The 22,435-nt window shown below is 34.7% G+C and overlaps 2 protein-coding genes and 1 pseudogene across 2 annotated transcripts; 1 reads left to right on the forward strand and 2 right to left on the reverse strand.

Moving 5' to 3' along the window:
* Nucleotides 1–613: 613 nt before the first annotated feature.
* On the reverse strand, nucleotides 614–3,307 carry LOC145977163 (uncharacterized). The gene has a single exon (XM_083108914.1). The coding sequence runs from the start codon at nucleotides 3,297–3,299 to the stop codon at nucleotides 1,299–1,301; it is 2,001 nt and encodes a 666-aa protein (XP_082965040.1). The 5' UTR covers nucleotides 3,300–3,307; the 3' UTR covers nucleotides 614–1,298.
* A 6,058-nt stretch (nucleotides 3,308–9,365) lies between these two features.
* LOC145976992 (uncharacterized) lies at nucleotides 9,366–10,995 on the reverse strand (annotated as a pseudogene).
* A 7,964-nt stretch (nucleotides 10,996–18,959) lies between these two features.
* On the forward strand, nucleotides 18,960–21,011 carry LOC145976937 (SNAPIN protein homolog). The gene is made up of 4 exons (XM_083108487.1): nucleotides 18,960–19,249; nucleotides 19,397–19,583; nucleotides 19,956–20,276; nucleotides 20,587–21,011. The coding sequence occupies exons 2-3, from the start codon at nucleotides 19,432–19,434 to the stop codon at nucleotides 20,266–20,268; spliced, it is 465 nt and encodes a 154-aa protein (XP_082964613.1). The 5' UTR covers nucleotides 18,960–19,249; nucleotides 19,397–19,431; the 3' UTR covers nucleotides 20,269–20,276; nucleotides 20,587–21,011.
* The last annotated feature ends 1,424 nt before the right edge of the window (nucleotides 21,012–22,435 follow it).

The following is a 22,435-nucleotide window of genomic DNA, read 5'->3' on the forward strand; positions in this document are numbered from 1 at the left end:
AAAGAAATAGTGTATAGGTACAATGAGGGAAGGGGGGGAAGGAAGAAAAGGAGAAGAGTAAATTTGCTGATTTAGTACTTAATGTGAGTGTATTGTATAATTTTTCTTACATAGATTAATTCGTTCAATGTATGCGTATTTTAACGCTGAATGGATTGTTATGATGCTAATATCCTACGGTGTTAGTATATATATATTACCTTATAAATTAATGTAAAAGGTGTGTGCTATGGTATTAGAAGTATATGTATGTATATACTAATGAATATATATATACATATATATATATGTAACTGAGTAGTTTTAATATACGTAATAATAACATGAGTATATAAAATATCTAGAATAACTATATTAGTATGTAAAATATATATATATATATATATATATATAGTGGAGATATACTAATGATATAAATGTAGTTGGGTTCTCTAAAACCCCCCTTTTTTTTTATTATATATCTATATTTTTTTTTATATTTTTATTTTTTATTTTTTATTTATTTATTTTTTTTTTATATTGCGGGGAATACATCTCTTGTTATTTTAGTACTTAATTCTACGTGTCCTAGCTTAATTAACATATCTCTAAAGTTGTAGTTTCCTTCATTATGTTCGCCCTGTATCGTCAGCTTGACGAGGGCCGCTCCCCTTCCTAAAGGAAGTATAATGTTGATCCAGCCGGTATGACCTTCGGCTAGGAGCCGGCAAAGTTCTCGGGTTTTCTCCGGCCATATTGTCGAATTATCGGGTGATCCTGTGTAGGCGAGCCCACACGCAAAGGCTTGCCAAGGCAGGTCTCGAAATCTATCTTCCAGGTGATAGGTTTCGTGCATTGGTCGCCAGGTTGACCAACCGTGGTCGCCTAGACGTACTCTGACCATCCCCGACGCCTGGCTGATTTTCTCTATCCATCCTCGCCGCCAGCCGTTACCTTCTTTGACTACGACGTCCATTTCCAATTTTATGTCTTCTGGGAAGCATATCAGGAACTTGCTCCGTCTTGACATACGGAGGGCAAGTTCCTCTTCCAACTCCTGAAGGTCCTGGTCACCGTTTTTCAACCGGACCCAAAATAATAAGGGAGACACGACCCGGAGAATAAAAACCTCCAGCCGAGATCGTGTAAGGCTTCCCGTGTCAATGGCTGCTGGTTCCATTTTTCTATAAAAGAGGTTAATTTGTCTTATCATTTGCGACTTTTTCGTCGATTATCTATTTGAGTTTTACGGAGTTGAGATAACGTTGACAGAAGGCTGTAGAGAGGGGATAGAGGTTTGTAGCGGAATGCTTAAACCTTCATTCCCTGAGTTGTAGAGTATAGGTAGTGTTCTCTTTATCAGAAAGAGATGGATAGATACGGTCTGAGGATCCTTCAGTGTCAGCGGGGTGTTTATTCTTTTGTGGATTCTCGAGTGGAGCGGATGGTTTGTTTGTTGACGGTGGTTGCTTTAGTTTTAAGTGTAATAAGAGCTGAGTGAGAGAATCCCAGATGGCTCCAAGCAAGTATATGGACCAACCATATACTGTATGCAAAGCGTAGCCATGAACTAGAGTATCTAATATCAATTTAAAAATTCTAACGGATAGATATATTCCCATTATTCCAGCGCTGATATTTCCGAAAATTAAAAATCTATTCCAAAATTTTTCCCAGGTAGAGACGGCGATTTTTTCTATTGCGTCTTTGTCTAAAAGATTGGTAATTGAACCTCCCTGTAAGGATGTAGGTCTTCCCATTATTCCCCTGGCGATGGTGTTAAGTACCGCGGGCCTCTCGGCAGGGAACATAATATGGTCTTTTAGATCTTCCAGATCGTTTTCGCTATATATGCCACTAGTGGCTAGCGAACCAGGGCTAACGTACTTCCAAGTAGGCTTGGTTAGAGGTTTCATAATGGCAGGGGGTACTGTATCTACTGGTTTAGGCATAAGTTTATACCATGAATCTCCCAGCAGGTACATTGCAGGTGCAAATGCGTTGCATGCCGTTTGTATCCCCTGACGCAGTATTACATGTGTCTGCGGTGTCAAAAAGAATGTTCGATTTCCCCTTAATACAGGAAGTTGATTGTAACAATATTCTGTTTGAGCAAGTCTCACCTCGACAGGTACGCATTTTACTATGTGGATTACCTCACCGGCTAACAGTGCCATATATCCTGGTCCTTTCATTAAATAATATGCAAATATATCAGGCGATTGAGTTGCTATGGCTAAGGCGTTTTGCAATAATTGTTGCTCCAGATTACATTGTTGTAAAAGTATATTTCTATATAATTCATTTATTTGTGTACGTATATGTCTTTCTACATACACGAATTTGGAATTCATGTATGTAAAAATGTCAAGATTTGATACTTTTGATTGCTTCTTAAAGATTTCAATGCCAGGTGATGCTTCGAAAATTATTAATTTTGGATGTTCAGTACGAATTAGAGTATATCCACAAGTAATATATTTCCCACGGCTGGTTAATGCGAATATAGTGTTTTGTGCTGTTAACGAATAAGCTACTTGTGATTGCTGATTCATGCTGTCAATTATCTTGTCAGCATATCCTTCATATAATACGCCATAGCTGGAAAATTTGCAAGTATCAGCAGGTACGGGATCCCAGAAGGTATCTCCTCCTTCTATATCTAAACAACTTGTAGCGCTGAGTTCACACGCTACTCCAGATCTGAGGTGTACTTTATTAGTATTTATTTTTACGTCGGCTATGTAATCTTGGAGAGTAATTTTAATACTGCCCAGTACAATGACGTCCGCCCATGTTCCATATGGGTCGGAATAAGCGCTTCCGGAGCACGATCCTTCCGAGTCGACGTGACCAGCTAATATTATAGGACGTGTCAGGGTTTGATTTGATTTTAACCCAGTTATATATGTTCCTGCCAATTCATAAGTTCCATAAGTGTGCATACGGCGGCATGCTTCACGAGTGGTTTCTTGTATGAACGAATATTTGCCGTTAAAGACATCCATGGTGTGAGAAAACATCCCGCATTTCTTAATTAATCGGTCGATTTCAATTTTACATTGTATTACTTTCACAGAGTCAAATTCGTTAATTTGAAGTAGTTGAATATAAATTCGGCTTGAATTGACGCTTTGCTGGGGAATATCACATTCTTCGATGTTTAGTAATGATAAGGTGGTGAGATTAGCAGACGCTGAACCACAATCGTAGCCTATTATTCCATGGGTGAATTGTAAGTTCACGAGTAAGAATGTTAACGTAGCTATTCCCCTGGGATCCATCTGCAAATTTTTCTTATATATATATATATATGACATAATTAACCTATCTATTTATCATTCATTTACGTCGATTAATCATTATATTTATTATTTAGTTACTACCTAACAAAAGGATATTACATGTATACGTATATGAGGTTTTATTATTACTACTATTATTAATATTATTATTATCACTATTGTTTATCCTCTTGATGGTTTGATGATTTATTAATAGGTTTAATATAAGAAATTCGCAACCGATTTGGATGTACTATTCGGCTGTTCTTTTTTATTTTTATCCTTACATTATTTTTATTTAAAATTTCTAAAACTTCATGAGGACCTGTGTAATGATCGCCGAATTTTCCCGGTTTCGGGCCCTTTAGTAAAAATACCTGATCTCCAGGTTTAAAGGTTTGAGGATTGATTTTTCTGTCATAATATTTCTTTGATCTATGCTTGGCGCTGATTACATTTTCTCTTGCATTCCCTTGAATGTTGTGTAGCTGTGTTACAAGGTTTATCAGGTATTCATCGTAATTCGCTAATCTATCTTCGGGTGCTGGAAGTTCACTTGAAGGAACTCTTGCTATTTTTCCAAATACTAACTCGTATGGAGTGTGTTTCGTAGCTTCGTGGACGTTTGTGTTATAATTAAACATTGCAAGTCCTATCCATCGGTCCCATTGCTTTTGTTCATTAGCATATTGTTTAAGATATTCTCCTAGTGCGTGATGTGACCTTTCCAAAGATCCGTTTGATTGCGGATGAAAGGCGGTAGTACGGAATTTACGAATTTTAAATAATTTAGCTATTTTCTTCATTAAGTCACTAATAAAGTTTCTGCCTTGATCTGTTAATATAGCCTTGGGGGATCCAAGTATGCAAATAAAACGGTCTACAAATGCTTCTGCAATTGTTTCAGATGTCTGGTTTGGCAATGGTATTCCCATGCAAAATTTTGTTAATTGATCTTGCAATGTTAATATACAGGGTGACCCATTTTAACTTAGGCAGCCAAATAACTCGAAAAATAAGCAAGATAGAGAAAAATGTTTTAGACAAAAGTTGTATGGTTTCGAGGGGGCCATAAGATGGTATCATTGGTTTGACCTTGAAGAGTCATTTGAAGGTCACGTGAAGGTCACTTCAATTTTTTTAAATGGAATATCCTATATATTTTTGTACATTCTTGTAGCTTATTTCGAGAGCTTTCCAAAACACTATAATTAAGTACCTTTCCGTTAAGTACTTTTTGAGTTATGATGCTTGAAATAATTTCTTAATTTTACATAAACCGTAAAATATCTTGTAAAATATTCATTTTTCGATTATCTTACCTTAATACTTTTATGTACAAAATAATGAGAGGAATCAATTGGTGTAAAGAAAACACATAGTTGTTTTTAAGAAAAAATATGGAATTGTTAATTGCAAATTACATATTTTTTCTTCGAAACAACTATGTGTTTTCTTTACACCAATTGATTCCTCTCATTATTTTGTACATAAAACTATTAAGGTAAGGTAATCGAAAAATGAATATTTTACAAGATATTTTACGGTTTATGTAAAATTAAGAAATTATTTCAAACCTCATAACTCAAAAAGTACTTAACGAAAATGTACTTAATTATAGTGTTTTGGAAAGCTCTCGAGATGAGCTACAAGAATGTACAAAAATATATAGGATGTTCCATTTAAAGAAATTGAAGTGACCTTCACGTGACCTTCAAATGACTCTTCAAGGTCAAACCAATGATACCATCTTATGGCCCCCTCGAAACCATACAACTTTTGTCTAAAACATTTTTCTCTATCTTGCTTATTTTTCGAGTTATTTGGCTGCCTAAGTTAAAATGGGTCACCCTGTATATTCGTTGCCTCTCTCAGTCTTTGGTAAAGGACCAACGATATCCATTGCTACTTTATCGAAGGCAGATCCTGGAGTGTCAGTGATTATCATGGGCTGTTTAGTTTTTACTCGGACTAATTTCTTTAACTGACATTGTAAACATTGTTGTATATATTTTTGGACGTCTGATTTTAAATTTTCCCAATAATAATTATGTTTTATTCTATGGTATGTTTTAGTAACGCCACGATGTCCTCCTGCTGGTGGACAGTGCGTTTCGCCGATTATAACAGGGCGTAAATCTTTAGGAGGATATTTAATTAATCCATTACATATTATTATTTTAGTAGGTGTGTCGAGAAGTATTAATCGAAGCTGTATCTTAATATTATCCCACGGGACATTGTTAACATAATCAGTCTTTGCTATGCTGAGTGTTTCTAATTTCAATGTTTCAAGTAGATTTCGTAAATCGTTTAATACTGTAACGATTTGGTTGAGAGTTACTGTAGGACCTTCTCGTTGTCCTTCGCTGACAGGCAGTGCCACGTGGTAATAGTTCTTATATTTTATGGCGTTAGCTTTACCCAAGGCAAGAGAATTTAGATGTGGTAATTCATTTCGCTCAAATAATTTTTTAGATCCAGAATCCAGAGGATTTCCCTCAGTATCAACAAAATATGCTATGTTGTCTTTTCGTAAAAATAGTAATTCACGTGAGTCGACAATATTACTCTTTAAGAATTTATTTCCGATTATAAAGGGTTTTATTTTCTTGGATTTTAGATTCTTATTAATGTCATCTTCTTCCGTATCTTCTTCTTCCGTATCTTCTTCTTCCTTCCTTACTTCTTTTGTGCTTAATTCATTTATTGTTTTATAATTTTTATCAGGTGGATCATTTCGTTCATTAATTTTTTCGGTATCAATCTTGAATTTAGCTGTCTGACTTCTTGTTAATATTCTGTTCTGTTTAGGAGGGTCATGTATCAATGCTTTCTCTGTTAGCTGGGCCTCGACTGGTTCATTTAATTCTTCTAAAGTAAATGGAAGTAAGTCAGGATTGTCTTCCGTTATTATTTCTTCATTATCCTCGCTATCGGAGAGATGTAAATGAAAATAGTCGCTTTCTTCTTCTTCTTCGTCTTCTTCAAGTTCTTCTAACATTTCAGATATTACTTGAGCATCTTCGGGGTTGTCAGGGTTTAAGAGTTCTTTATTTCTTATAATTTTGCAATCAAATTCTTCAATACTTGCTGGATTCCTGGATAGTGCATCTGCATTTACATTAGTTTTCCCTGCCTTGTATACTACTTCATAATCATATTCGGCCAATTTCAATCTCCATCTTAATATCCGCATATTTGCATCTTGAGCGTTTTTAAACCACATTAGTGGTTTATGATCTGTAACTAGGGTGAATTTTCTTCCGTACAAGTATGGTCGGAAATGCTTAACGCAATATACTATTGCAAGTGCTTCTTTTTCGTAGGTATCGTACTTTAATTCATTGTCCGTCAGAGTTCGTGAGGCATAGGCTATTGGCCTGTCTTTATTTACTTGTCCTTGTGATAGGATTCCTCCTACAGCTATGCCAGAAGCGTCAGTGGTTAAAATAAATGGTTTAGAGAAATCCGGGTATTGTAATACTGGTTCTTCGCACAATTTTTGTTTTAAAGTTTCAAATGACTCCTCTTGAGTGGCCGTCCACTCAAATCGTACATCATTCTTTAATAATAATGTTAATGGTTTCGCTAATTTAGAAAAGTTCGGTATAAATCTTCTATAATATCCGGCAAGTCCCAAAAATTGTTTAATATTTCTTGGTGTTTTCGGTCTTGGAAAGTGTTGTACTGCTTCTAATTTTTTCGGATCTGGTTTTACTCCATCTCTGCCGATTACATGTCCCAGATATGTTACTTCAGATTTCAGAAACTCACATTTATCAGGTTGTAATTTCAGGTTAGCCTCACGAAGACGTTCAATTAATGCATTGTATTTCCTTTCATGTTCTTCCAATGAAGATGCGTAAATGACGATATCATCCATATAAACAAATAATTCTTCACCTTGTAATCCGGTCAACACTAAATCCATTAGGCGTTGAAAGGTCGCTGGAGCGTTTTTAAGACCGAAAGGCATTCGCTCGAATTCATAATGTCCAAAAGGCGTTGTAAATGCGGTTTTATGACTATCTACAGAATCCATTTTTATTTGGTGAAAACCGGATGCTAAGTCGCATACTGAAAAATAACGAGCTCCTCCTAATTGATCCAATATATCGACGATATTCGGAAGAGGATATGCATCTCCTATAGTTTTTTCATTTAAAGCGCGAAAGTCTAAGACCATTCTCCACCTTTTATTACCCCTTGAATCTTCCTTTTTTGGCACAATCCATATAGGCGTATTGTAAGGTGATTGTGAGTGTTTCACAATGCCTCCTTCTAGTAATTCTTCTACTTGTCTATTTATTTCTTCTTTGTGTATTTGTGGGAAACGATACTGTCGGGTATTTATTGGATGGTCGTCTGTGGTCGGAATTTGATGTAGTAATACGTTCGTCGCAGTCAATTTTTCTCCGGGAATGTGAAATCGATCTTGACTATTCGTTATTAATTTTATTACGTTGTCTCTCTCTGTTCCATTTAGGTGTTCTAATCGTAGAGATTCTATTATTTTAACGAGTCGATCCTTCATTTTTATTTCAGTGACCACCAAACACTTGGAATTTGCAGTATTAATTTGTTGATTTTCGTCATGTTTTGATTTACGTTTTCGCATAAATTTATCTGTGATCTCTTGAGATTTGTTTAACAAAGACGTGGAAATTCTCGAAGACGGTCTGTATTCTTTGAGACCTTTAATTTTTAATTTTTTATTTTTCCGAGTCATCGTTTGAACTTTATTGAGGAGATTTTTTAGAGAAATTTCAAATTCATTATCATTATTTTTTGAAAATAATTCGAATTCCGGAAATTCGATATCAAAGGGGGATAAGGAATCGCTCCCCTTTTTAAAACAAGAAGGTGTCGAATTGTGTAATGAGGTTTGGTAACTTCCCTCCTCACAATTGACGGATCTAGGATTTTCTGTCGAGGTTTGGAAATTTCCCTCCGAAATCCTAGAGTTAATTTCCCCTGGAGAGGTCTGGTAATTTGCCTCTTCTAGGATTTTTAAATTTATTTTCCTGATTTTTTCTTCATGGTTATTTTTATTTTTAGTTTCTTTCTTGTTTTCCCTTTTGTTTAATATCTCTTCTTTATTTTCATTCAATATTCCATCAATAGTAGGATTATGTTGATGGTTTTCATGTTTAAAGTCCGCTCCATTTTTGCAACTTGCAGTTTCCTCTTCTTTCTTCCTTTTTATTTTTATTTTATTTTTATTCTTATTCTTGATTTCATTTTCTTCTTGATTTATTATTTCTTTATTAGTTTTGTTTTGAGATTCCTTGATGCTAACTTCATTTATATTTTTATTTTTATCTTCGATTTCCATCTCACCCTTGTAATTGAGCTCTTCAATCTTTTTGTTAAATTCCTTATGTTTAATTTCTTCCTCCATACGGACTGATTTTTCTAAGTCGTTTCTATTTTCCAGTGTAGATTCATGGTCGTCAAGCACTTCATTCAACGGTTTTAAGCGCAAGTTCGGAACTTGTACTTCCGTTTCTTCGTCTAGGGTACTTATGATGTTTAAATACGCTTTTCCGGATGTATTTTCGACAATGGTGTCCCCTAGATAAATTCCGTGAGTTAATTTTAATCTGGGTATATATCCTACTTTTATTTCTGGATTTTTTATCCTCACATAAAATAATGACTCAGATCGTGGAGCCACTACGATCATCTCCGGCGTAAAGAAAGGTATGTTAATTCCGGATGCAACCAGGCATTCTTCCGCATAATCTATTTTCGAAAAAGTTTGTTTAAAAAATTCGTTGCCTAATATTCCAGATTGCGGAATTGGGAAATCGTTAGATACAATATGAAAGATGACTGGTATTTCAAAAAGAGTTAATACGATTTCACCGAGGGTGTAAACAGGATAATCATTTATACCATTTAATTTTAATATATTTTTGTAATTAATATTAAGTCCCTCAGGCGCGAAATTTTCTTTGATAACATTAGGTCCAGATCCTGTATCTAACATAAGAGTTATGGAAGTCGGCATATCTTTAACGTTAACCCGGACAGTAGGCACTAGGCTTTGCTTGTTGAGATTTACTGTCACAGGCTGTACATTTATGTTATTACTTCCTATTTGACCACTTGAGATTGTGAAGGGTGTGAGGTCTGCCCGGCCCCCTGCTGCACACCCGACGTCGAGGGGCCCTTGTAGTTTCCCTAACTATTTTCCTTGCGACGGTTGTTACTCGCGATACGTAATTGACAATCATCGAGTAGATGACCTCGGTCTTTGCAATATCGACAGAATAAATCGTTCTTAGGCGCCGCTTGTTGATTAATTTTAGAACGACATTCTTTAGAGGTGTGTCCGAATTTGTCGCAAGTTTGGCAAGTAATTCTCGGTTTATTTTCGAGGTTTCTCTCTTCATTTTGTTTTTTCCAGCAATTATTGGCGGAATGCCCTGGCTTATCGCACCACTGGCAAATTACAGAGACTTTATTGGGTTGACTATTAGTATTTTGTCGACAGGTTTTTGCATTATGTCCTGGTTTTGAACATAATTGACAGGTGACAGCTTTTTCCTGTATTACGTTTATCGTTTGTCGAGCTTGAGGATCGCGAAACCGACATTTGTCAGCACTATGCCCTCGTTTCTTACAAATCTGACATATTAATATTTCCATGCCTAGATCAGATTTATGGTGATTTTGTAGTGAAAATTGAGAGAGTTTTCGACAATTGTTTGCTACATGCCCCTCTTTGAGGCAAATTTGGCACGTTTCTCGCAATCGATTAGTAGGTAATATTTTTGTTCTGTTTGAGTCATTGCTCTGTCCCTGTCGTAAATCTGTCATTACCCGCAGTTCTCTTTCTATCCTTAAGGCATCGGCGACCGTTTCTTGTACATCTAAATCCCTCGCTATTCTTTGTTCGATTTCGGGCTTAAGCCCCCTTATAAAGCATTTACTCATATCTTTTTCTAGCGATGTCTTAGTAGCTTGGTCTGGCAATGTATTTCCGGGTCCTCTATACGCTTCTAATATCTGTTTTCCTAAGATCTTGACGCGGTTAGCGTAAGTAACTACATCCTCGTCATTTTTCTGATAAACACATCCTAGTTCTCCTTGGAGTTGATAGACGGTTTTTACCGGCCCATAAATTCGTTTTAAATAAGCAGTTAGTTGCGATACTTTATCAAAATCTTGGTCTTGAATCGTTCTGCGTGCTTCACCTACTATTCGTGTTCTTAAAATTTTAGTAAACTGCGGTTCGGCTTCCTTAGGAAGCATTGATCTTGCTTCTTCGCAGCCTTCAATAAAATAGTTAAGCGGAATGTTGCTGCCATCGAAGAAGGGGACAGCGTCAACCGCATATTTCAGTGTGGCGAAAGGATTTTGTTGCGCCATGATTTTAGGGTTTTCAGGATAATTTTCAAAGTTATTACTATCAACTATTTTACTTATACTAGCGTTTGCGGCGGTAGATTCGGAATCGTTGGAAGACGGCTCAGGCGAATCGGCAATTAAGGTATTTTCAGTTAAATTGGAAGAATTTTCCTCAATAAATTGGACTTGTTTAGATGTCGCTTTAGGGGTAGATGTGTGTAAAGGAGTAGAAATAGCTCGAGTGTTTTTTGGTTTACTATATCGCTCTATTGCAGTTTTATAAAGATCCTCTATTTCGTCTTTATTGACTTTACTTCGAGTCCCGTCACTCATTCCGGTTTCCAAGATCGCACATTTCAATCCCGGACGAGCCCCCAAAAATTAGTCAGTATGTTACGTCCAGACCCTTAAAAGGTCGGGCCGTCTGGAAAGACGCAACCTACTTACCCGGTGACACACTTTTCGGGCGTGTGTATAGATCGGGTCGAGCGCACTGTCAGGGGCCTGGCACAGGTCAGTGACCAGAATGGTCCCTTTAACTCTGTGAGTGTCCCAGGCCGTTACGCTCGTCGGTCCCTTTTCGGTAAGAGAATCGAATCTCTTTTACTCGGGACGGGACCCTGTGCGATTTCGGACTTCAAGGAATGAGAACGGGTAGCAAAATTAAATGAAGATTTTATTATAAATTATCATTTATTCAATAATTAGTCGTTTGAGCGATATGAAATGTTTACATAAAGATCTTTTCTAAAATACAAAATATAGTTGAAAATTTTATATGTGTGTTGTTTGTATGTGTGAGGGAATTTCCGCGGGTGTTACATTGGTTCGGAGGACGTCAGCCAGGAATAAAAGTGGTAAATCTAATCTTAAGTATTACCCCTGGCTGGAGATTATTACAATCTTGTTACTTTTAATTTAAAATTTGCTATCTAAACAGGTATATTATAGGTGGGGAAGAAAAAAAAAAGGGGGGGGGGGAGCACAAAAGGTCAAGGATTTTCAAATTGGATAGTGGACAGAGGGAATTTCTTCCACAGGGCTTGTATAGGAACTCCTAATGGAAGGTGGAAGCCAGGGAGATGCCAAGCAATTATAGCATCGGGAGGGGGAGTGGTAAGGTAGTGAAGGAGCTCCTCGTGATAAACAGGACCGGGGCCCACACGGAAAGTTCCTTCGGGAATGGGGAAGTCGATGAGGGGAAACTGTGATAGGAAATAACTTAGAGGGTGAGGAGGGAGAGGTTCGGGAGTTTCAGGGGTGTCTGGATGTTCCGACAGGGAATCGGGAGGGAAGTCGAAATCGGGGGAATCTTGTTCAAGGTCGGGAAGATCTCTCGCGAAATCCTCCAGAGCCTCGCTGAACTCAGAAAACTCCGAGGAGGTGGAAGGAGAAGGAGGGTCTGAGTCGAGGGTGATGACAGGTATGGGAGGGGTACGCTCCCGGACAGGAGGTGAGGGGGAACGAGGGGGTTCGGGAGAAGGCAAAGGAGAGGGTTCGAATACAAGGGTTGATGAAGTAGCTGGGGAAGGAGAAAATTCTGGTGGGGTCGGGGTAGGAGATCTGGGGGGTGAACCAGACGACCGCGCGGGGCCTGGAACAGGTGTACCGGGGGAGGTCGAGGAATGCCCTGGGGATGAGATTGGAGAATAATTCGGAATACGGGGTGAGGAAGAGGGGTTAGGTGTGTGTGTGTTGGAGTCGAGTTTATTACTGTCTATACTAGTGGTCGAACGATTTACTGGACCGCCGATAGCCTGAGCCAGCCCTTCTCTTAACCGTTTGTTCCGGCGATTCCGCCAACGCCTATTGTTTGACCGCGAATTATGAGGCGACACTAGTAAAATTTAAGATACGCGATTTAAATACGGTAATTATTGATGAAGATAGATGATCGATCAGGTATATTAGGTCTCTATCAAGAAACGATCTTCAAGGTTTATTTATCGTTCAATCCTTTCATTTGAAATATATCCGATCACAATTTGAAGAAGTAATTATATATATATATATATATATATATATTTATATCGAGAAGAAAATTAAAGGGAACTAATGGGATAGATTGCTGTAAAGAATCTTTGGAGAGTGGGGAAGTATTCGTGAATTCCAATTCTGAAATCTGCAACGAATAGATAGGAGGAATATTCGTGAATTCCAATTCTGAAATCCGCAACGAATAGATAGGAGGAATATTCGTGAATTCCAATTCTGAAATCCGCAACGAATAGATAGGAGGAATATTCGAGGAATTCCAATTCTGAAATCCGCAACGAATAGATAGGAGGAATATTCGTGAATTCCAATTCTGAAATCCGCAACGAATAGATAGGAGGAATATTCGTGAATTCCAATTCTGAAATCCGCAACGAATAGATAGGAGGAATATTCGTGAATTCCAATTCTGAAATCCGCAACGAATAGATAGGAGGAATATTCGTGAATTCCAATTCTGAAATCCGCAACGAATAGATAAGAGTTATATGGAAAGGGAATTGAATTGTTAAGGATAAATTACTATTGATGGTTATTATGAAATTCTAACTGATAGAGAGTATTATTGATTAAATTTTTATTATTTTAAGGATCTATAGTTCAAACTCTTTAATTACTTAAAGATCGTTTTTGATATCGCCAGTCGAATGGGAAAGAGAAATAGGAACTGAGAGAGAAATTTAAACTTACTACTTATTGTGAACGTTGCAAGGTGTTGAAAAAGAAATTTAATCCGACCGGAGCTGAAAGCGCAGGTGGGTGGCTGTTGGTTGAAGATGAGTAGAATGCTCAGTTGATCCAAAGTTCACCTCACTCACTTCACTTACTTATTGACAATGATTGAATTTAAACAGATACTCTGTGCTGCACGAAAGAGGTGTCGTAATTTCTTTAAAATGAACTGTGTTCTATGAACTGTGAACTGAAGTGTGTCCGCGTCTTCGGCTCGCAAGTTTTAAGGATTTTACTCCTCCTCCCTTCTGGATGGTGGGAAATCTTTTTAGGCGAATCAAATGATTTCTATTACTCCCTTCCTAAGGTCAAGGAGCTTGATTTTTTAAAAGGAGAGGGGTCTCTTGAGATTTTAATTGGTTAAGCCCTTTGGCTCGAGACTTAGCTCCATCCAGTAGAGAGTGGGAGTGAGCTGATTATCTTATCGCTTGATGATTTGGCGATTCGGAGAACGCTTGAGGGTGGCCTGTCGAACGAGCGCACGTGCACTATCAATTTCGAAAGGTTTTGTCTTACGTTTATTATTTGTCACTCTTCCGAGGACCAGATCTTTATTTTGAAAATTCTTTGGATAGAGAGGCTTGGAACATAAAGCCGTACCCATAGATACGGGACAGTTAGAATTTCTCATAACAACTTTTCATCATATAACTCGTAAATTTATTTAGAGTTTCGTTGACGCTATCTCGACTGGCCATTCTCAGTATTAGATTTGTTAAAGTTTAATGACGATACCCGCGGGTGAGTATGCGTTCTTCTAAGTGCTATCTTTATTTCTAAGAAGAATCGCTTTGCATTCCGAATGCAAGTCGATCCTTGATTTCCTTCTTCCACGAAATCGTTTCGAGGAAAGAAAAGAATCGTGGAGTCCACTGGACGTAACACTATAAATAACGAAAGATTGATCTCTTAACTAAGATAATAGATAATAAGAAAGTAATGTATTGTAATAATTACGGATCATGAATTTGAGCATATATAAAAAATTGAAATTTGCACAAACAAATCATTTACATCAAAGAATAGCAAATATGTATATGAGACGTAAAGCAGTTTGCTAATTGATTGATCAGTCCGCAACTGTTAAGCATAATCCTAACAGCAATCGAGCCTGCAACCAATGTAAAGCCCGTATTATATTACAGGTTGTGGGCTTGGTTACAATTATGGATTGATAAATCAGCGCAATGCGACTTGTTGGTTGATTGATCTGCAACTATCAATTGTAATCCTAAACGCAGCCGAGCTCGTAACCTATAGTATTACGGCCTTCAGAGTAATGTAAAAGCTAAATTTTTTCCTAACATGTTACATTAGATATTGACTGTTAATTTATACTCGTACATGATCTTAAATTTCAATCAATGTATAAAAAAAATCATAATGTAGCATACTTATAATATTGCTTCAGCCTCTTGCTACATTATGATTTTCCTTATATGTTGGCTGAAATTTAAGGTTTGTACAAATTTTATGGATATTTAATGTAGATTAAGAAAAAGTGCGGTGATTTTAATATGGTGTCATAAGGATATATAAACTTGCATAAGCATATGCAAGTGGAATTTGATTAGCTCATATGCTTATGAGCTAATGCTTATGTTTATGCATGAAGAAAATGAACCAATATATTTCTCTGTTTCTATTTATGCGTCTATGTAAAACGGGCTGCACAGATTTTTGTACATAAACATAGTAAGGATCCTCACATACGAAATTGCATATGCATAGCATAAGACCATATGGACCAACGAGCATCAAGTATTAAGTCGTCATATTGACATTTACATAACATCAAGTATTAAGTCGTCATATTGACATTTACATAACATAATACTCGATGCTCATTGGTCCATATGGTTTTATGTTATGCATATGCAGCTATGCAATTTCGTGTGTGATGGCCCTAATATTAGATCGAGCGTGTCCTCTTATACGCACTGAACTTCAGCTCAGGTAGAAAAAGATGAAAAGCAGATGCCGTCTACTTTTCTCTCTCTAACGAGGACGGAGAGAGAATAAGAAAGAGACGCAAATAGCTTTCCGCTAACTTTTTCTTACCCCCCACTCTCTCCTTATTAGAAAAAGAAAGGTAGACGTCATCTACTTTCCGTCTTTTTCTATCTATACTTCAGGCCTGGCGCTTCATGCTCGGTCTAATATTACTATGTCTATGCTTCTGCATAAGCACATAACCATTAGCATAAGGACCGTTGTCCATTTCCTTATGCATATAGTTATGCACCAATCAATTTCCTTATACTTATGATTATGTGCCTATGCAAAAGCCTATACTGTCAGCCTGGAAATTTACCCGGATAAGTCTCAAGGCTGGATCTGCAATAAGAGTAATAAGCCTGAAACCATAAGATATTGACACAGTTAAATGTAAGAAAAATAATTGAATATGATTGATTAATTTTTTGCGGCTAAAAACTTATAAATCTGGCCTAAGAGTATCCAGACCAACTTGGATAAGCGAGGTATATCAATTGCATACAATGCTTATTGGCCAGCTGAAAATAAGGCCTTCTACCTCAGTGTTCCGATTAGGGATTCCGTGCGCGCGCATGTGCGGCTCTACGCTTGCATGACCGTGAGATTACAATGCAATTTCACAGTCGCGCATGTGCAGAGCCGCACATGCGCGGAATACCTAATCGAAACATTGCTCTAATTGGTCAATCGTGCTGGTTACCCCAGTCAATATGAATGGATGTGTGCAATCCCACTGTATGCAATTTAACCTCTCCTGGATAAGCGCAGAATGCATATACAGGGTGAGCCGTTTTAATTAACGCACGCAATTATTTCGGAAACAAAGCATTTTAGAGAAAAATGTTTCAGACAAAAGTTTTATGGTTTCGAGGGGGCCATAAGATGGTATCATTGGTTTGACCTTGAAGAGTTATTTGAAGGTCACATGAAGGTCACCTTCAATTTCTTAAATGGAACCTACTATTTGTCATTGCATATTCTTGTAGCTTATCTCGAGAGCTTTCCAAAACACTATAATTAAGTACCTTTTCGTTAAGTACTTTTTGAGTTATGAGGCTTGAAATAATTTCTTAATTTTACATAAACCGTAAAATATCTTGTAAAATATTCATTTTTCGATTATCTTACCTTAATACTTTTACGTACAAAATAATGAGAGGAATCAACTGATGTAAAGAAAACACATAGTTGTTTTGAAGAAAAAATATATAATTTGCAATTAACAATTCCATATTTTTTCTTAAAAACAACTATGTGTTTTCTTTACACCAATTGATTCCTCTCATTATTTTGTACATAAAAGTATTAAGATGAGATAATCGAAAAATGAATATTTTACAAGATATTTTACGGTTTATGTAAAATTAAGAAATTATTTCAAGCCTCATAACTCAAAAAGTACTTAACGAAAAGGTACTTAATTATAGTGTTTTGGAAAGCTCTCGAGATAAGCTACAAGAATATGCAATGACAAATAGTAGGTTCCATTTAAGAAATTGAAGGTGACCTTCATGTAACCTTCAAATAACTCTTCAAGGTCAAACCAATGATACCATCTTATGGCCCCCTCAAAACCATAAAACTTTTGTCTGAAACATTTTTCTCTAAAATGCTTTGTTTCCGAAATAATTGCGTGCGTTAATTAAAATGGCTCACCCTGTATATAAGAAAATTGTCTAATCACATATGCAATTTAAATTCACGATAAAAGGAGATTAGTCAATTTTCTTATGTATATGAATATGAATTCATGTAGCGGAATAGCGGAACGAGAACAAAATCAATTATATTTCGCAGTTTTCGTTATGCTCGCTATGCTCGCTTATGCTCGTCATGCTCGTGATTGATTTCCCTTTCGTTTCTCGTTATACTATTTCATTACATAGGTTCACACTCTATGTCCTGCATCTATTAAAGTCTACCTTTAGTAATGTAAAAACTTCAAATATATAGAAGAGGCTATAACTTTAACACTAAATCGATAAATGTATGTTTGTCTTCAATATAATGCGAAAGAACTTAGTATATGTGTATCATGTATTAATATTTTGTTGCTTATGTTCTTATATCAATAAATTGTATAACGATATTAAAGTCATAATATATTTCATTTGCATAAAGCTATTTTTCAATATTTTATTTACATTATTTTTAATATTTTTCAAAATTTTGACGTTTTTTGAATAAAAATTAATTCTATATACAAATGTTAAAATTCTTGTTTCGTATATTTAGTATAATGTATACTGTTGAAATAAAATACTTTACTGGCATTGCGAATGAGACAATACAATATACACAATACAGACATACAATATACAAACAATACATTCTATAGAAAAATACAATATATAATTAATTTAAATTTGTTTTATTTACTCAAAAAGAAATATTCAACATGTCACTGAATCTGATTTATTTGATTCTATGTACTAACCTAAATAGCACATCATACAGCTTTAATGCGAAACTAAATGAAACTATTATTAAACTTATAAATAAAACTATTAGTAAATTTATAAAATAATTACTTATTAATATTTTATTGATATTTTATAATATATTTTAAAAATCTATTAAATTTAACTTTAAATCTATTAAACTTAATTTATGATATATAAGTATATAACATATATGAATAGGCGGCGCACATCAGAATGTACGATTATACAAGCCACTTCAGATTAATGTGATTAGACAATTGTCCGGCGTGGTAATTATGTGACACACACGTATTATTGTACAAGGTGCAACGCGCATAGAAATCGTGAAAATATCTTTAAATAAAATTACGAAAATATTCCGTTGTAAAAAAAAGAAATAAAATAAAAGCAAATGATTACATCATGAAAAGCATAAGCTGGCTTATTAACATTTTCAAAAAATAAGTTTTTTCGTTTGTCACAAATATAAAAGCGTTCGTCAGCTCCAGGATAAAGAATTGATTACGTAACGTACAAGCAAACACCATATGTACATGACGATTGATCACAATGTTTGATCATAGCATCATGTTATCAGAAGTGCATTCATGAATCTCGTTATCTTGTTCGAGTATTTTAATTCTCATATTAAACGATTGACTTGATAATTCGATTATATTCAAAGATATGTAAAAATATGAAGCACATAACATTATAAATATGTAATAAAAACGTAGCATATGAACGTTATAAAAATATGGAAAAATCTATTGCTTTGTATTATAATATCTTATTGCTTTTTTGCTGGTTATTTATCCATGTCTTTACAACTGATGCAGATCGATTTTGTAAACAAAGATTTTTTGTAATAACTTCTTGGATTGTTTTTATAAACGGTAATTTGGCATTATTGGTTTTATGTAATCGCCAAAATGTTCCATGACGATTTGTTTTTCGTCATTCGTCCATCGAACACGTCTGGTACGACCATATGGAGGAGCTATAAAAAAATATTAGTAATTACATTAGTGTAATATTATCAAGAGACACGGTAGTGTCTTTGCTAAGTCCCAGCGTAAGCAAAAAATGCACTCCGTGTATTATTACGCGAGTCGGATTGAGAGTATAACTCGATATTTTTATTTCTCATATAATCGCTCAACGGATCGAGTTCTTAGTAGAATTAATCGATAGCTTGGGTTTAAATTAAATAATAAAAGTGTTTTTATTTTTGCGCTACGTGCTCTGTAAACGGAGATATCATGATGCAAAGTCTGAAATGTGAAAATTTCGATTAAGAAACGTCGTCATGGTCGTCATCAACTCCTCTTAACGTAACAAAGAAAATACAGAAATACGTTTCCAACGTCTGCCACAAGAATGCGCTAGCAGTGATTCACGCGACGCAGCATTAGTAGCGCTCTGTGGCGTTAACGGTGCTTATAAATATGTTGTAAAAGGTTAAGTGTGTCACTTCAGGTAATTATATAAAATAATTAATAATATACATATAACATTTATATATTTAGATTAGATTGTATCTATATTATTATTTCAGATTATATATATATATAATATATATATATATATATATATATATATATATATATATATATATATATCAAGAGACACGGTAGTGTCTACTTCACTACAGCTATAACATGGACGTGGACACAGCGAGTGACAATACATCTATCGACGACAAGATAGATGACTTTTGCGAAAATCCGACGCGGGATGCATTAACGGAAGGTCTTATGAGTCTCTTGAAACCTACGGTGGATCAACTGGACGAGAGAATTCGCGCCACAAGGTGACGTCAAGTTTTCTGTTTTCAGCGCGCATGCAATAATAGTAACATTTATTTTTCGCGTTTCTTCTTGCAAATTTACGTATATTTATTATTCTTATATTTCTTTCACAGTATGTACTATTTATTGCAAAATATATGTTTATTCATCGAATTGTAACGATAAAAAATTGCGATTTACTTACACAAGCGACATATATATCTTATTGTTACCTATTTTACAAGAATTCTTGAGCATTTTGAAAATCATTTTCAATTTTCATATATAATTATTGGAATGTTATAAAAAATTGTGCTTCTATCATGTACTACAAGTTGCGTACAAAAGTTGCGAAGAGTATTATTTTTTATGCATAACTATTCTCTTTGTTATAGGATATGTCAAATAGAGCTGAAGCAGCGGATTGAATCCTTAACAGAGGAACTTCAGAGAATTAACGACGCACTACAATATCCGCTAGAGACAGATTCTTATGTAAAGAAACTTATTAATGTTAAGCACAAAATTACTATTGTTAGCAACATCTTACAAACCACTCAAGAGCGATTAAACAAAATTCATCAAGCTATCGAAAAGAGCACTGCTAAGAGAAAAACACTCTTAGATAATAGTTCTGTGTATAGTAGTACTACTGTTGAGTCGAATAAGGAAGAGCCAGCCAAAGTGGAAGCTGAGAAACAACAATAATTTTAAATGTAACTAATTAATTTACGAATATTTATTATTCTTATATTTCTTTCACAGTATGTACTATTTATTGCAAAATATATGTTTATTCATCGAATTGTAACGATAAAAAATTGCGATTTACTTACACAAGCAACATATATATCTTATTGTTACCTATTTTACAAGAATTCTTGAGCATTTTGAAAATCATTTTCAATTTTCATATATAATTATTGGAATGTTATAAAAAATTGTGCTTCTATCATGTACTACAAGTTGCGTACAAAAGTTGCGAAGAGTATTATTTTTTATGCATAACTATTCTCTTTGTTATAGGATATGTCAAATAGAGCTGAAGCAGCGGATTGTTATTACTTAACATTGATTACTTTGCAAGTTTTATAAAAGAAATTTCTTACAATTTTCACCGTAAATTTTATGGAAACTCCAGTAGTTAATTTATCAGATGAAGAACTTAAGACAGTTTATGATCCTTCTGAGGATTCGTATCTTTTAATAGATGATTTGGAAGAAGATTTAGACATTCTGCATGCGATGAAACCTGTGATTTGTTTAGAAATAGGTAGTGGTTCTGGTATAGTCATCACAGCTCTAGCAATGGCATTGAAAAAATATAATGCTCATTTTATTGCAATTGATATAATCATTATAACATAGAATATTGAAATTCAAAATTTCAAAATTAAAAATAATTTATGCTTTGCGAAAGAAAATTAAAAATGAAAAATAGTTTAGGCAAAAGCATAGAAAGAAAAAATCATTATAACATAGAATATTGAAATTCAAAATTTCAAAATTAAAAATAATTTATGCTTTGCGAAAGAAAATTAAAAATGAAAAGTAGTTTATGCAAAAGCATAGAAAGAAAAAATCATCATAACATAGAATATTGAAATTCAAAATTTCAAAATTAAAAATAATTTATGCTTTGCGAAAGAAAATTAAAAATGAAAAGTAGTTTATGCAAAAGCATAGAAAGAAAAAATAAATACTCTATGCTATGATGATATTACATACACACACGCACACGCATGTACACATATACAAACATATTTTTATATCATCATAACGTAGAATATTTAAATTTTCAAAATTAAAAATAGCTTATGCTTTGCAAAAGGAAATGAAAAATAAAAAGTAGTTTATGCAAAGCATAGAAAGAAAAAACAAAGACACATTTATAAAAAATATTCTATGTTATGATGATACACACACACACGCACAAACGCACACGCACAAACTAATCATGGAAGAAGTAATGGAGTCAGTAATTGAATTATCGTCATCGTTACATGTTGAGGCTGAAGCGATTTTAAAAGAAATCATCATAACATAGAATTTTTAAATTTCAAAATTAAAAGTAGCTTATGCTTTGCAAAAGAAAATTAAAAATAAAAAGTAGTTTATGCAAAGCATAGAAAGAAAAAACGAAAAAACACATTTATAAAAAAAAATATTCTATGTATGATGATGTACACACACACACACACATATACACACGCACACACACACACAAACATATTTTTATATCATCATAACATAGAGTATTGAAATTCAAAATTTCAAAATTAAAAATAACTTATGCTTTGCGAAAGAAAATTAAAAATGAAAAGTAGTTTATGCAAAAGCATAGAAAGAAAAAATAAATACTCTATGCTATGATGATATTACATACACACACGCACACGCATGTACACATATACAAACATATTTTTATATCATCATAACGTAGAATATTTAAATTTTTAAAATTAAAAATAGCTTATGCTTTGCAAAAGGAAATGAAAAATAAAAAGTAGTTTGTGCAAAGCATAGAAAGAAAAAACAAAAAGACACATTTATAAAAAATATTCTATGTATGATGATACACACACACACACACACGCACACGCATACACATTTAAATATTAATAAAAATTAAAAATATTATTTCTATAACGGGCTGAGGTTCTTGGATTGGAACTTCGGCCTCGGGCTCGTCCTCTCGACCGTCCCGCTCTAGCCCATCGTGCACGCGGTTGTTCTACAATAAAAGAAATATTTTAATGTTATTTTATTTGAATATAATATTTAAAGAAGAACTGCACGGATTAACTATATTGAAAGTTAATAAATCTAATTTTAATATATGTACATTCAGATTCATGAATTTAACATTACGCAA

The sequence above is a fragment of the Camponotus vicinus genome, unplaced genomic scaffold (genome assembly GCF_025532165.1).
Source record: "Camponotus vicinus isolate PSW18456_S1 unplaced genomic scaffold, iyCamVici1.0 SCAF_9, whole genome shotgun sequence".
Classification (NCBI taxonomy): domain Eukaryota; kingdom Metazoa; phylum Arthropoda; class Insecta; order Hymenoptera; family Formicidae; genus Camponotus; species Camponotus vicinus.